The 14529-nt window shown below is 41.6% G+C and overlaps 1 protein-coding gene across 12 annotated transcripts in view; it reads left to right on the top strand.

Annotated features, from left to right (window-relative positions):
- LOC138197417 (muscleblind-like protein 1) overlaps nt 1-14529 on the top strand; it is a 62406-nt gene that overhangs the window by 33902 nt on the left and 13975 nt on the right. For all 12 annotated transcript variants that reach the window (XM_069148242.1, XM_069148239.1, XM_069148244.1 and 9 more), the window contains exon 3: nt 10047-10217. In XM_069148242.1, the coding sequence (XP_069004343.1) occupies nt 10047-10217 (171 nt within the window). The remainder of the gene's footprint in view (nt 1-10046; nt 10218-14529) is intronic.

A 14529-nucleotide genomic window follows, 5' to 3' on the forward strand; every position in this document is an offset into this window, starting at 1 on the left:
GCCTTTGTAGCAGTGGTGAAGCCAACTTTCTCACGGGGAAAATAAATGTTTCTTAACAGCTTTTTCAAACAAAAATGATTTTCGTCATGAGTATTCCTGGTTAGAAAAAAGGTCTAACGTCAAATTATGAAATCTAAATCTTCATTGTTAATCCTTATCTTCGTTTGTCTCCCAACATTGTCAGAATTAATCAAAAACACCCACAAGCACACACGCAAAATGTCAGTTTGAGGATTTCCAGCTCTGCAGCTGTTGTTTATACAAAGGATTACATGTTGTTGCTACTGTTATTTTCCTTGGATTATTAATACAGTCCTCTACAAGAGAAGCTGTATAGCAGCTTTGCAAAACAAGATGGGCCATTCTCCTTGTGTGTGTGCTTTGAGAATGTCTGTGCATCATTTTGCGTGTGTGCTTGTGGTGGGTATATCATCACTCTGTGGCGTAATGAATGCTAATCCGCTCTTATCTGCTTTAACCTCAAGGCAATGACACTGGCTGCTGATGCCAGTACAGCGACACCCTTTGTAGAACGAGAATAGGTGTGTGTGTGTGTGTGTGTGTGTGTGTGTGTGTGCGCGTGCGTGCGTGCGCAAATGAAGATGTACCACACATGCACGTAAGAAGAGATGTCTCTACTCGCATTCGACAACTTTCTCTCAGTTTCTCTCTCTCTGTTTCTTGGAAGGTTCAGGGTGTGGTCGTGTGACTATTTGCCACGTCAACCATGACTCATCAGAAGTCGAATTGAACAGAACATTCCAGTCCTCTGACTCTGCTGCATCTGATCCTGAATCGTTTCATCAGGAGGGCAAAGAAAAATAAAAGTTATCTGATACTGAATCCCTCCTCAGGTTATTTTACCAAGAGGGCACGTTAACAGTTTTTGTGCTCTCAGGCGTCTGTGTCTGTTGTTTATGTCCACCGATGCAGTTTTCAGTAGCGAGGGCAGCACCCTGCCTGTTGCCAGCAGCATCTTTTGTTTTCACTTCGGAGCCACTTTGTATGACTGCTAAAGATCACAGCACAAACCAAAGTCAGCTGCCAGTCTTTGTCTACAAGCATCTTTTGTTCCTTCACAAGGACAACTTCATCTTTTCTCTTTTCTTTTTTTCCAGCTCTCACTTTCTCTTGCCTTCAAATAGAGATACAAGCAAACAGTTAAAAAAAAAAAAAAAAAAAAAAACTTTTTCCTACCTCTTGATGAACACTTAATGACAATGGCTGTGAGGCAATTTGCGGAGAGCGTGAAAATAGGTGGAGCGCAAGATATGAAAAAAAAAAGAGGGGGTGGGGGGGCTTTAGATGTAAAAAAAGAAAGAGGTCTATTCCCAGCAGCCGGTGAGGCCCATATATCTGCACGATGAGTGTTACAAAGATGGGCAGAAAATAATTAGGCCGAAAAGCAGTTGATTCCTTGTGTGCCTGTTCACTAGTCTTCCATTAAGGCTGTTTTAATGGCTCTGCTCTTTGCCTGCCTCCTTGGCAGAGTGAATGGGAGATAAAACTGAATTAGTCTAAACTTTTTGAGATTGTGAATAGAACACTTTGGCTGAGAGTGAAGGAGAGATGAAGGCAGAGAGAAAATGATGTACGGATAGAGGATGGAGGAAGAGGTTAATTGAAAGAGAAACAGAGAAGAAGGGCCAGATCTCAGGGGCTGTGGGGTGGCCTCTCTCCCCTCTCTCTACGTCCCTCTCTCTCTGTGTGTCTGTGTGTGTGTGTGTGTGTGTGTGTGTGTGTGTGTGTGTGTGTGTGTGTGTGTGTGTGTGTGTGCTGGTTAATGTGTGTGTTTGTCTGAGGGGAGATAGTGTTGTAGACCTAATGAGAACAAAGCTAATTAGAGACTTTGCCTTGCACAACTCTACAATGACATTCCCACCGGAGTCAGAACAACACTTGCCACCTATATTGCAGGCTCCAGAGAGCGAGAGACACTGCAGAGACTTTTTTTATTTGAACTTTATCATCCTCCGTTTAAAGCAGATTTTACAAGCAAGCAAAAAAAATGAAAACTTCTTGGCTATGTGTGGCTGCAGAAGGTCAGTGAAAGGAGTAAAGATGAAAAGGTTTCTTTGCTGCTGACTTAGTGACTTTGACATTATATTTAATCCCTTTATCTGCTGCCGTCTTTATTTCTCAAATGCTACGAGGATGTTCACTTATGTCTGATGCTGACTTTTCCAGCCACCAAGGAGTCTAATGATCACGTGATATGCAGGCATACACGCTTTACCCAATTCCTGTGTGTGCCCCTATATTTTCCCTGATTTCTCAGTTTGTCAGAGCTGACCCACCGTGAAACAGGTCATAAAGTTGTGACATTAAAATAGCAATGATGCTGTAACTCCTCAAATGTGTCTGTCAGGTAATGTGACTTCAGAGAGTGCTGTCTGTTTGGAGACTCATGCTTTGGCACCAAAATAGGAAGAAAAGGAATGTGTCCTGTTATTGAGACTTGGAAGTGTTGACACATCACTCCTATATAAGCCTTAAGACCATGGTTACCGCGTCCAGTGACCTCTGTGGACTTCTAGTCATGGTTCCATTCATGAGTTGGTCGACTATGAGAGCCCTCCCATCCCAAGCACAGTGGGCGGCGAATTTGCAACTCCTCATTGTGTTTGAGCGCCATTGATTGCAGTAGTCTCGCAGTAACTACTTCAACTACACACAGACCAACTCGATTGTTGTCATAGCTTCATGTGATGCACAAATAAACCTCTATTTTGTTTAATGCACAGCCGTCATATGCACTTGCAAGTGTGTACAGTTTGCACAGTCCCAATTTTTGGGCTCCAGAATGATGAATTTTCAGTATTGCAGACGTATCGTGTAAACACACATTATGTTAGCTCCTCGTTCGCTACATATACATACATACACTGTTCATCTACAATTACAATCAACAGATACAAACAAGCTGTGTATTACTCTTTCAGTGGTTTTGTATCCATTTATCACAGCATTGTTGACACTTCAGTGGAAGTGGAAGATGCCGTCTGCGTCTTATTGTGTCAGTCTCAGAATTGCAGGTTGTTGTAAAGTGTTGCTTTAACTCAGTTGCCCATAATTACGATCTAAACGGTATGCTGTGAGAGTGGCAGAGATGCTGGATGCAGCTGGACTGTGGACAGGTTACCAATCTGTCTCAGGTCTTTTAACATATAATGACACACAAACACATTCAGCTGCTCGATATTTAGGAAGCATAACGTTTCCATTTCAGGTGGACAAGCAATCTACAGCACCTGTAGGCTTTTACACAGAAATGGCTCAGCGACACCACAAATACAAGCATCGCTGAGTTTGAACCCAGATATATTTGTTGGATGTGTGGCCGAATCACTGTAGCAATTTTTGACTGACAGAGGTGACATTTTTGGGTTCCTGCTTCATCTTGGGCTCTACAAACTTCTGATTGACTTTCGTCACTATTTTCTGACGGTGAAGTGATCTAGCGACTGATCTGAAGGTATGTTGACGATTACAGGCTTGTTAGTTGCAGCCCTTGCTTTAGCCCTATTTTACAAATATGTCAAATTAGCAATGAAATATTAAGACCGATTCAAAAGAGTGCTTAAGCAGCTGTTGCAAAAAATTTTTTATAAGGTCAGCAGCAATGTGGAGCGTGTCCAAATGAACTAAATGTCATAGGTCACACATGGTTTTCACTGATAATTTCATAAGAAAAAAAACCAGTATTAAACATCAATCAAGCAGTTAAATGTCAATTTAACATGGACTACTTGAGCCAGACATTCCAGCCATATAAAACACTGGATCACAAACCCAAAGCACTTCAGCTCAACAGTGGCAGAGTGGTATCATTAGCCATGATGGCTAATGATTTTGCCCCATCATTAGCTCCCTGCACTAACGATTCTTTAACCGCACCCACCCAAAGCATGCTAACCCTCTGCGGGGCTAAGTAGAGCTATTGGTGGCTGTAATTGGGGTTTTGGTTTAATTGAACACCACAGCTAAAAGCTTTCCTCAGACTCTGCGTCATTTCCGATATAGAGGAGCTTTTCTTTCTGTGGCAGTATTTTTCTGTGCACTCATCGGCTGTTTTATTCCAGTTAAGGTTTTTGCTGGCTGTGTTGCGTCACCTCCATCTATCATTGTCTCTGATTCCTCTGTCCACACATCTATCTTTGTCGTTGTCTCAAAGGCTTATCCCTCTGCCCAGTTAAATGAGATTTTAAGGTCATTAACTGATCCAGGCTATTATACCAATGCACCAGGGGTGTTCCAGATTTGATAAATGATTTGTAAGAGATAATGAGACTTTTATAGACATCTAGTATTAGCTGTGGCACACAGAGAGATGCAGAAAAAGACGATTAAGATCAGAGGATGTTTTTCTGAATAAAAACGTGTTTTTCATCAGGTTTACTTCCTAACATTCTGCATTATTGGCCAGTGGTTCATAGCTGGAGTGCCTTGCATAATAAGAATGCCGTATTGGAGTGTGTGTGTGTGTGTGTGTGTGTGTGTGTGTGTGTGTGTGTGTGTGTTATTGGTCTGTCTGGCAGCACCCTCATTCCTCAGACAGGCCGTTCTTTGTGCCGTGTCTGATGTCATAATTTGCCTGACGTATGCTTGCCAACAGGAACCTTTGGTCAGTAAAGCACATGCCTGTTTGTGTGTGTCTGTGTGTGCCTTTATGCTTGTGTATTCTCATCACGACCTTCATCCAGACGGCGCTTTCTTGATTGATGGTTGTCTTTGGGAGCAGGGGGGGAGAGGCAGTGCCATTGGGAGAGAATTAATAATGCACAGAGGTTTGGGACGGTGGCTGTCCACACCGGAGCTCTACGGTTGTCACACTGGTCACGGTGTTCACTGTGCAGCAGCAGCCATGGTTTCAGAAACAGCGAGAGCACAGAGAAAGAATCCGGAAGAAATCAGAGGCTGTTGGATTGTGTGTGGTTAACTTCGAATGAGTCGTTCTGGTTGGGTAGATTAAAAGATCATTTAAAATCAATGGGTGATTACGGGAGAGGACATGTAGAAGGGCCTGATGGAAAGCAATGTGTCATTCAACCCCTTGGAGGGTATAGATATATGCCAGCAAAGACACTGCCGAAATCATTTGCACAGACCACTTTGATTAATATTAATAGGAAAAGCACCGTGCGCATCTGTGTCTCTGTCTCGCTCCCTCTTTCTGTTTTTGTACCTCTCTCCGACTGTCTGCACTCTACCTCCTCTGTTCTTGTCTTTGCCTCTGTTGTCAGTCTATGAGAGGAATTCTGCCACAGGTTTTATTCTCTTGGATTCCACAGAAAACCTCTTTCAGAGAGTTGACAAAGTACCACAGGCAACAAGTAAGACTGACAATGTGAGGTTTTGATCGTATAGTCCCACAGCACGCACACAGACACACATACAATAGTGAGTCAGTGACTTCATATACAAGAGATCCAAACGGCCTCTACTGTTTGTCAGGTATGGTTATAAGTGTAGCACATGTTTCATGATAATTAAAAGAAACATTTATTTCACTGTCCTTTAATTGTAATCCCTTTTTTCAAAGACTTAGTACATGTTGAAAAAGCAGAATGAACATAACTGGGGTTACAAAGGAAATCAGTGACAGCTGCAGCAGATATTTTGTTCAGTTATGCTGGAAAAGATCCAACAACAGAAATTAATATAAAATGATAAAGTTTAGAAATTATTTATTTAGTGTAAGGCATTATTTAGTGTACATAGAAAGCTGCCTCTTATCCTTTTTACCACACACTATTTTGTTTCTGGGACCCTAGTACAGTCTACAATATAATGCACACACACACTGTTTTGTTTCTGGGACCCTAGTACAGTCTACAATATAATGCACACACACACACACACACACACACACACACACACACACACACACAATGTATAGCCACCTGGGAATTGATTTTGATCTTTTCTTCCTGCTCTACTTCTCCAGAGTAATAAACATCAATATTTTTCTGCCATCCCAACCATTTGTCATATAATCCTAAAAAGTAATAGTGTGTGTGTGTGTGTGTGTGTGTGTGTGTGTGTGTGTGTGTGTGTGTGTGTGTGTGTGTGTGTGTGTGTGTGTGTGTGTGTGTGTGTGTGTGTGCGCGTGTGTGTGTGTGTGTGAACCTCCGTGTGTGTCGAGAAGCTGAAATATGGCTGAAAGATGTGATTTAATGAGACCAAAGTGATTTCTAAGTGCAGAATGCTGTATTACACACACACCTATAGTGCGACTGTGACAGCCGGTTCACTTTATTTTAATTCAAAACTGAACTTTGTTGCAAACAAAATCTGGCAAAAGTAAATTGGTTCAGGTTTCAGAATCTATATTTGGTGGAGAGATCACTTCACATGAAGACTGTTTACTGAACATTGCCCTGCAGCGCAGTATCACACCATGATACACCTGTCACCAATAGAGGACACTGTGTCGGTGTCATGTTTTGCCTCTCCGTGGCGTTACCTTGATCGGAGTCAAAGAAGGAAGTCATGTTATAATATAGGTTCTCTGACAAAGGTCATGTGATGGAGGTACAATAGTGAGAAAGTCTGAGAAGTGAGGAAGGCTGGGGGCATTAATTTTTTTTTGATTTTATACACTTTATTAATCCCCGAGGGGAAATTTCTTCACTACAGCAGGGGGGCTCTCAGGGGGGAGATGCTGCAGCAGGCTGCCACTAGCGCGGCGCCAGGTAACCTGACCTGAGGTGCATGTTTTTGGATGGATCAAACTCCTGACTTTTGCCAAGGAGACCAGGGTTTGAGTCTGTTACAAAGGGATGTTTTTCAAAGACATCTTTTCCTAACCCTCACCAAATAGTTTCAGTGCCACGTGTTGTTGTTGGTGGTTTATTTTCCCGTAAACCTAAACATGGGGTTTTTCACGCCTAGGCGAAGCAACATGTGACACTGAACCAGCATGCTGCGGTGGACAGACGGGCCTATTACATGCTTGTATGACGTGATACCGGGGAGTTGTATCCTGACGTGTGAAACGTTGTTTTGTATCTTTAAATGAGGACAGAATAATTTTTGAAGTTGTTTGGCCTGCGGGCTGGCAGGGAAATGGACCCGGAGAGGGAGAAACACACCGAGAGGAGACAAGAAGAAAAGACAAGAGGACGGGAAGCAATCGGCAGAGTGCTTGAAAGACAGATGCAGGTAGTCTGTTAGCATATTAACGTCTCAGCGGAGGACATGCAGACAGGTGAAGGCGGAACAGTCAACTTGAGTGGAGTCTGGCAGTCACACGCTCTAGCCAGAGGGAGCACTGCTGTGGATCAGACAACCTGCAGTGGCACTGTTTAGACAGTGGAGAAGAGAGCTGAGAAAAGAGGCATCAGAGAAGCCAGGACATTAGCATCACACACAGTGATCTGCACTTCAGGCTCACGTATGACTGCATTGTTCAGAGAGCAGCACAGCAACAGATAATGGAGCTATTGGTGAAAATAGAGGGGTAGTAACACATCAGGGTGCTGATCTCCGTGAGTGTGGATCCTGCCTTTAGCCACATCATGTGTTCTCAGTGGTGCATGTCTCCAAGGAAAAAAATACTTATTATAAAAAATTGGACCGTTATCCAACAATACGCATTATAAGGGATTCTCGACCAACATTTTACAGTGTTTCTATACGACTACATCTGACTTTGTCCTTCAGGATTTAATGGTTATTTTGCAGCGTATTCCCAGTATAGCTTGTTAAAATGTTGAAGTAATTAAAATCTGTTGAACTCTGACTGCTGTTAACCAATGTAGAGGATGCCCTCAAAGAGTGTTTCGGGGATTTTACATAATTGTAACCTCTGCTTTGTCGCAGTTGATCACATAGCTGGAGGTGACATGCTTGAGTCTCGTCACCCGGAGGGAATGTACCCAGAAAATCAAATGGCATTAACTAATTAACACTGATCAATAGTCACAGCCACACAGAGATGAGCCCGACTTGCCTCGAGGCCGGACAGGCCGGGAATACCATCCCTCTCAGCTCTCATCTAATGAAAATGCTGGAGGAACTGTTGACATTCTGCTTCTCTCCAATGCAAAGTTCCCTCTCCTGCTGTCGCTAGGCAGAACAGGCTGCACGAGGAAATAAAAGGGAGGGAGAGAGGGAGGGAGAGATAGATGGAGCGAGACAAGGAGATGAAAGGAGGAGAAAGGAGAGAGGCGTTAGGAATAAAGGCGGAGCTGGAGAGCGCATGTGTTAGGTTGTGAAAGCAGGTGTCATAGTGGGCCGCAGTGAGCAGCAGGTAATCTCACCGAGATAAGCAGTAGCATGACAGCCAACCTTTAATTCCTCATGGGGAGGTGGGACTGGGGAGTTGTCGTAGGGTCGGTCGGTCTCCCACTCCCCCTACAAATAGATATATATATATATAAAGCAGTAATGGGGATAGATGGATAGAGGATGCATTTTGATGAGGTAAGAGAAGAAGAGCGAGTGAAGCCGACAAAGGCAGGGAGTAGTACTTCTGTTTTGCACATTCTGCACACATACAAGAACATACACCGATCACAGCAGCACCTCTGCACATGCACTGCTCTGTATTCATGATGAGGAGAGCAAATATCAGCATGGGACTCAGATGTATGGGGGATTGAAGCCAATGAGGGAGAAAGAAGGAGTAAAAAAGAGTAGGAGATATCTAAGATATTACACCTATCCGGGGGAGTGTTCAGTAGAGCAGGCATTATGAGAGTGTAAATTACATTCTCTCCTTCTCCCTTTGGGCTCCTGGCTGCTGGATGAATATAATCACCCACAGCAGCGAGTGCCCAGACACACACCCCACTGTCTATAGACACTGGCATAATATTAGATTGTCGTGACGTGTGTCTGTTTACCGTCACAGAAGTCTCCAATCATGTATCGATCCTGCATCAGCTCTCCAGCCTGTTCTTTTCTGAAATGATGTCAAATATTGACACGCAACTCATTTGTCTCAATTGGGAGGAGATCAATGGTGATTCACAGGCTTTGTGAAACATCCAGCATCAAGTTGGACAGCTTTTAAGGTGGTAAGCTGGAGGAGACCGTGGAGCTTTGTTAATTGAGATTCCCCTAACAATTCCTCTTAAGGATTAAAGCAACAGTGCAGCTGGTAACCAGCTGAGCCTTTTTGTCTTTTTCTCTTTCCTTTATCTCTTTTTAAATGCCATGTCTTTGTTTCTACTTAAGAACTTTATAAAGAGATATATTATAGAGCTATTTGAGCTTGATCCTCTTTTCCTCGTGACATAATTTGTTTACAAGAAGAAAAAAAAACCGGACACAGTTCACTGCACTGATTTGTTGATCGATTATTTGTTCAGCAGGAAATTGAATCTGCAAATATTTAGTAAGTGTCTTATGCATTTTAATCAGGTTCCAGGCAAAAATGTCAAACGTCTTCTTGGCCCCGATTCTTAAATGTGAGGTTTGCTGCTTTTCTTTTTATCCTATGTGATAGTAAACTGAACATGAGTGGGCTGTGAACAATTAAAGACATCTCATGGGCTTTAAGAAACTGCGATCATAAAATTTTCTACAATTTTCTAATATAATGTGTAACAAATAAATAACAGATTCATTCAAAACTAATTGCCAGATTAATGCATAATGAAAAGTGTCGCTATCATCACTTCAACATTGTCTTTGTGTACTTTTCTCTCATACAAGCTGTTATTAGAAGCAGATAGACAGCTAATCCTCTTTATCTCTGCTCTTGAAGCTAATTTGTGTCTCGATGGGAGCTTGAGGAAATAGGTAAGTTAGAAAGTGTAGATCTCAGGCCACAAAAGGGAAAAGCAAACAGAACCGATCGACCTTCTTTACGACAAACTGACTGGCAGGCCCAGATGTCAGGGGTGTTAGGTCAACGCATGCTAAACGGGAGGGCAGCAACTTGAGTCAAGGCTCATTACTTCTTTACATTAGGCTGCAGTTAAAGGAAACACTATTTTAATCCACCGCTTTCCTGTCTCCATCCTCCTCATTCCTCCCCTGGTGCTTTCGACCCTCCTTGTTTCCTCCTGCTTTCTCTTCCTTTTGCACCCCATCAGGGCCGCTGTTCCAGGGAGAACTGTAAGTACCTCCATCCTCCTCCTCATCTAAAGACCCAGCTGGAGATCAATGGAAGGAACAACCTCATCCAGCAGAAAAACATGGCCATGCTGGCCCAGCAGATGCAGCTCGCCAACGCCATGATGCCGGGCACACAGCTACAGCCAGTGGTGAGTAGATACAAACACAAATATAAAGCATGTTGGTTTATGTGACACAGGTCTGGATCCGTTGGTTCTGAGATCCATTACTTTTCAATTATTAATTATTATTATTATTCATAACTATTTGAACACTTCCTCATTTGACCTATTTTAGAGATGTGCCAGACCTCAGCGATTAGTATGCATTTCTGAACTGATAGTCATATGTAGAACAATAACAAACAAATCTGGAATAAAACACTGCTTTTATGCTGAAAGTTCATTTATAGTCAACCAAATTACAAACAAGACAAGACAATAAAATATCAGAAATTGAACTTGCAATATTATATACTAAAGAGATAGAATATTCTAAAAAGGTTTTTCATAACATTTAATTATGACATTTGGATGGGATTTTTTACATTTAAAGTAAGATTCCACCTGAACTCTTGAACTTGCTGGAGATTTGTTATGTGGTTTAATCTCTGGTTTAAAGATCCCTTCCAGACCTTCCAGTTTTATGAAATCTTGTACTTTGAATAATAATGTGTCTAATATGATTTTATAAAAAAAAAATTAAAAAATCCTTAAAATAACATCTACTACTTCTTATCCAGTAAAAAAAAAAAAAAAAAAAAAAAAAATCCAGAATCTATAAATATGCTAATATATTTCATTTCTAAAGCTTAACTGCTGAATAAAGAATATCTCATACTACTCTGTAAAGGCCATTCTCAGTGTGTGTGCTTTAAGTTCAGATTTCCATATCACAGAACTTGTTATCTCAGGTGTAGTGCAGACGGAGCGCACCGTAACGATGCTCCGCCACTTTTTTTTCCTCCAAGTGTGAAATCAAAATTTCCCCAGTATTTTGAGCCAGTTCAATTTCGTTCACATTTTCTGAGTGCTTGGAGATCCAATCGTGTTGTTTGTTGCCGCTGTCCAATGCAACCAGTTATGGGTGTAATCATATGATCAGCATTCAGCTGATCACAGGACTGCTACTGGTGATAATGTCTATTTCCTTTATTTCAAAATGTCTTTAACTGAGTTCAAATCAGACCTTTAGTTGTGTTTAAAGAACCCAGTTCACTTAATAAAAATGAACAGATTGAGTTAGTTTGAGTTTAAATGTTTATACTTTCATTAGTTCACAAACACATTCTAGTTTTTTGTGGAGTAATCTTCCTTCCCAGCAGGTGCAGTTTGCACTTTACGGCAGCTAGAAAACTACAAAGCTGGGACCCAACTATAAGACAATGAAGACTTACTTTATACAGTGATCAATGAAGTATTATATTGTTATTGTGCGCTTGTTAACATTTCTGAAAGAAAAACATATATATATATACACACACACACACACACACACACACACACACACACACACACACACACACACACACATGCAGCATATACTATCAGAAAATGCTGTGTGACTTTGCTGCATGCTCCAAGGGTCTTCAAGGTGATGGCCATCCAGTCAGCCAGTTCAAATGACTCCTTCTGTGCCCGATCCATGAGACCTTACAGAGTCAATGAGATCTGCCAGTCAGGCTTGAAGTAATTCCTCCGTCTTCTCCTCTGTCCTTTTATATCTAAGTGAAAGCAGTGGAGTGAATTTGCCTTACATTATTCAAAAGAGTTTAAGATGCTGCACGCATGGCTACACACATGCACGAGCACCCTTAGCCGACAGCTTATCACCCTTATCTGGGGAAGAGGGGCTGAGTCGGGAGGCCCATTGAGAAGAACAGAAGAAACCATGAAAGGGTTTAAAGAAGCAATAGATCTCCCTGGAACTGCAAAGGATTCCTTTTCTGTTTATGTCATGGGGAGAGAGAAAGTAAGGAGGAGAGGAGGAAGACAGGCTGACAGAGAAGGACACAGCAGAAGAAGAAAGGGAGGACCTAACGCGGCAGGCAGAGATAAATGGACAGGGTAAAGATAGGTAGGTAAAGTGAAGGAGATAGGACGACAGCACTGAGGAGAGATGGCTTTAGACCTGCACTACAGAGAAAAGTCAAGAAAACAGAGCATGTTGTGTGCAAAGGGAACAAAGGGTAAGACCGGGTTCTGGCCTTTCCAGGAATCACTTTTTCTTCCTACACCCCTCCCTATGTGTCTGTAGCTTAATATCCTGCCACCGTCTTCAGTGTCTCTACCACATTTCATCTGCTGCTCTCCCACTGTCCCTCCATGTCTGCAGAAAAAGTGCTTTCCTTTCACAGAACTGTGTAGAAAGTGAAGTAATTAGGATTTATTACATCTGACCATGAGTGATGGTCCTCATGATACTTTTTATTAGTGAGTCAATGTCAGCAGACAGTCCACGTGATAATTATTTCCATCTACTGTACTGTATCACTTCCTAATTCATTCGCTGTTTCATTCACTCATAAAAAAAAGTCTGAAGAAAGTTAGGTGTTCTTGTTTGGTTTGGACATTCTTTTAAAAGTTAAATCCACAGGGGAAGGGCTACCAAGTAATGTAGCAAGTGGTTTCACTATAACTAGTCTTGTTTACCAATCTCCACCACATTGTGCCAGCGTTGGAGAATAATCTGGCTTCAACCATGTATCATTGTTGTATTGTGGAAAAAAACACTGTGGCTTATTCTTACATCTTTAAACCAATCACAAAAGTCTTGGGCAACGCTAAGCCCAGGTGGCAGCGATGGTGCCCTTGCAGGTAACTTGCGGGTAACTTCATTTGGAATAATATCTGCATCGGGACAGTGAGCCCTGGCATTAAAAGTACTAAATCCTCGCAAAATTTTGAAATGAACCAAACATGCCTGCCTTATTCCCTGTTCCAAATCTTCCCATTTTCAGCGTGTAGGTTGCTAAATCAGAAATTGTTGTTGTTGTTTCCTGTAGCAACAGGGATTTTGAAAACAGTGGCATGCATATAGCAGAGGTGGAGGAGAATGTGAGATTTCGGCAATATTTCACATCCAGTAAGTCAAACCATAACAAACAAAGCTCAGAGTGGACTCAGTATAGTCAATGTAGAATTCCAACAATCTTCAAATGAGGTTTAAGAATTTAGCTTTCTTTCAAATGGCTATCCTAGTATATTAAATATCTATCAAAACAATCTGGTATGATAACTAATTAGCAAACTTAATAAATAAATAAAGCTGTGCAATCACATTCTGTCAGTTGTCAGTCTGTCCTTATGACTTTTCACTACCTGTGCTATCATACTACGTGTCACCATAACTGTCTTTTTGGCTGGAGTGGAAGCTGTTCAGCAAAAGTTACCATCTTGCTTAAAGTTCTGTTACATTGTAAACAGTTCATATGTTTATTTTACTGTATTTCCTATAATATTGTTGTGTATTCTAATTTAATCTATTCCTTTTAAACAGTTGGAGTCCCGATATATTTAAAGGTAGAAAACATTTTTAAAAAACATTTTAAACTGCACTGACCTGTGCTATATAAATAAAGTTTGATTTATTGATTGAAATATTTAAATTGTTATCCACATAAAGCACCATGACACAAAATACCTCTCCATTATCTACTCCCATATTATCCTGATCAGGGTGTCACCGTTGGGCTGCAGCCTGCCACAGCTGACTTTAGGTACACTTTAAAAACTTAGCATTCAAAACCTTACAGTTAAGCTCAAAATATGTGAAGAAGCATGTAACTATAAAAATGAGCATTATGATAAAATATTGTACTGCTTCAATGAAAACCCATTTATTACACTACATCAATGCTGCATCACAAGTTGCCAACAGGAGGTATGTAGTGAGAATCTTTTCTGTTACAACTGTCTAAATATGCTCAATTCAACACAATTCACTCACTCAGTTTAAAGGTTTTAAACTTCAATAGCAAATAAAGAGACGCTCCAAAAAAGGTCACAAACTCACGAACACAAGGTCACAAACTCTTTGCAGGATGACATCACTGCATTGTTAAAACCTCATGACTGAGGGTTTTCAATGACATCATGTCTATCCCAACCTTGAGCTGCATATCACAGACTGATATCTGATCTCCTGAAAAGAGGCACGTCTACTTTTCCAGAGCAGCTTTTGACAGGACACGCTTCTCGAGGCATTCCAGAAGGCAGCAGTGAAACAATTAGAAAGTCCACCACTTTATTCCTGATTTTCTGAGTCATCGCAGAGCAGTGAGGAGGTTTTGGGAAGAATATAGCTGTCCAGCGCTGGCTGCCGCTGCTCTATTACTCACTGTGTCCTGTTGGCAGAGACTCAAGAGACAATCCTCAGACTGGGGCTGAGGTCAGGAACGTGCAAGGAAAACTTGCAGTACGCTATGTCAGCTAGCATACTCCACAGCCTCCCTCTAAGGCA

The sequence above is a fragment of the Embiotoca jacksoni genome, unplaced genomic scaffold (assembly GCF_022577435.1).
Source record: "Embiotoca jacksoni isolate LCO1_2020_lvr unplaced genomic scaffold, fEmbJac1.0.p SCAF_14, whole genome shotgun sequence".
Lineage (NCBI taxonomy): Eukaryota > Metazoa > Chordata > Actinopteri > Embiotocidae > Embiotoca > Embiotoca jacksoni.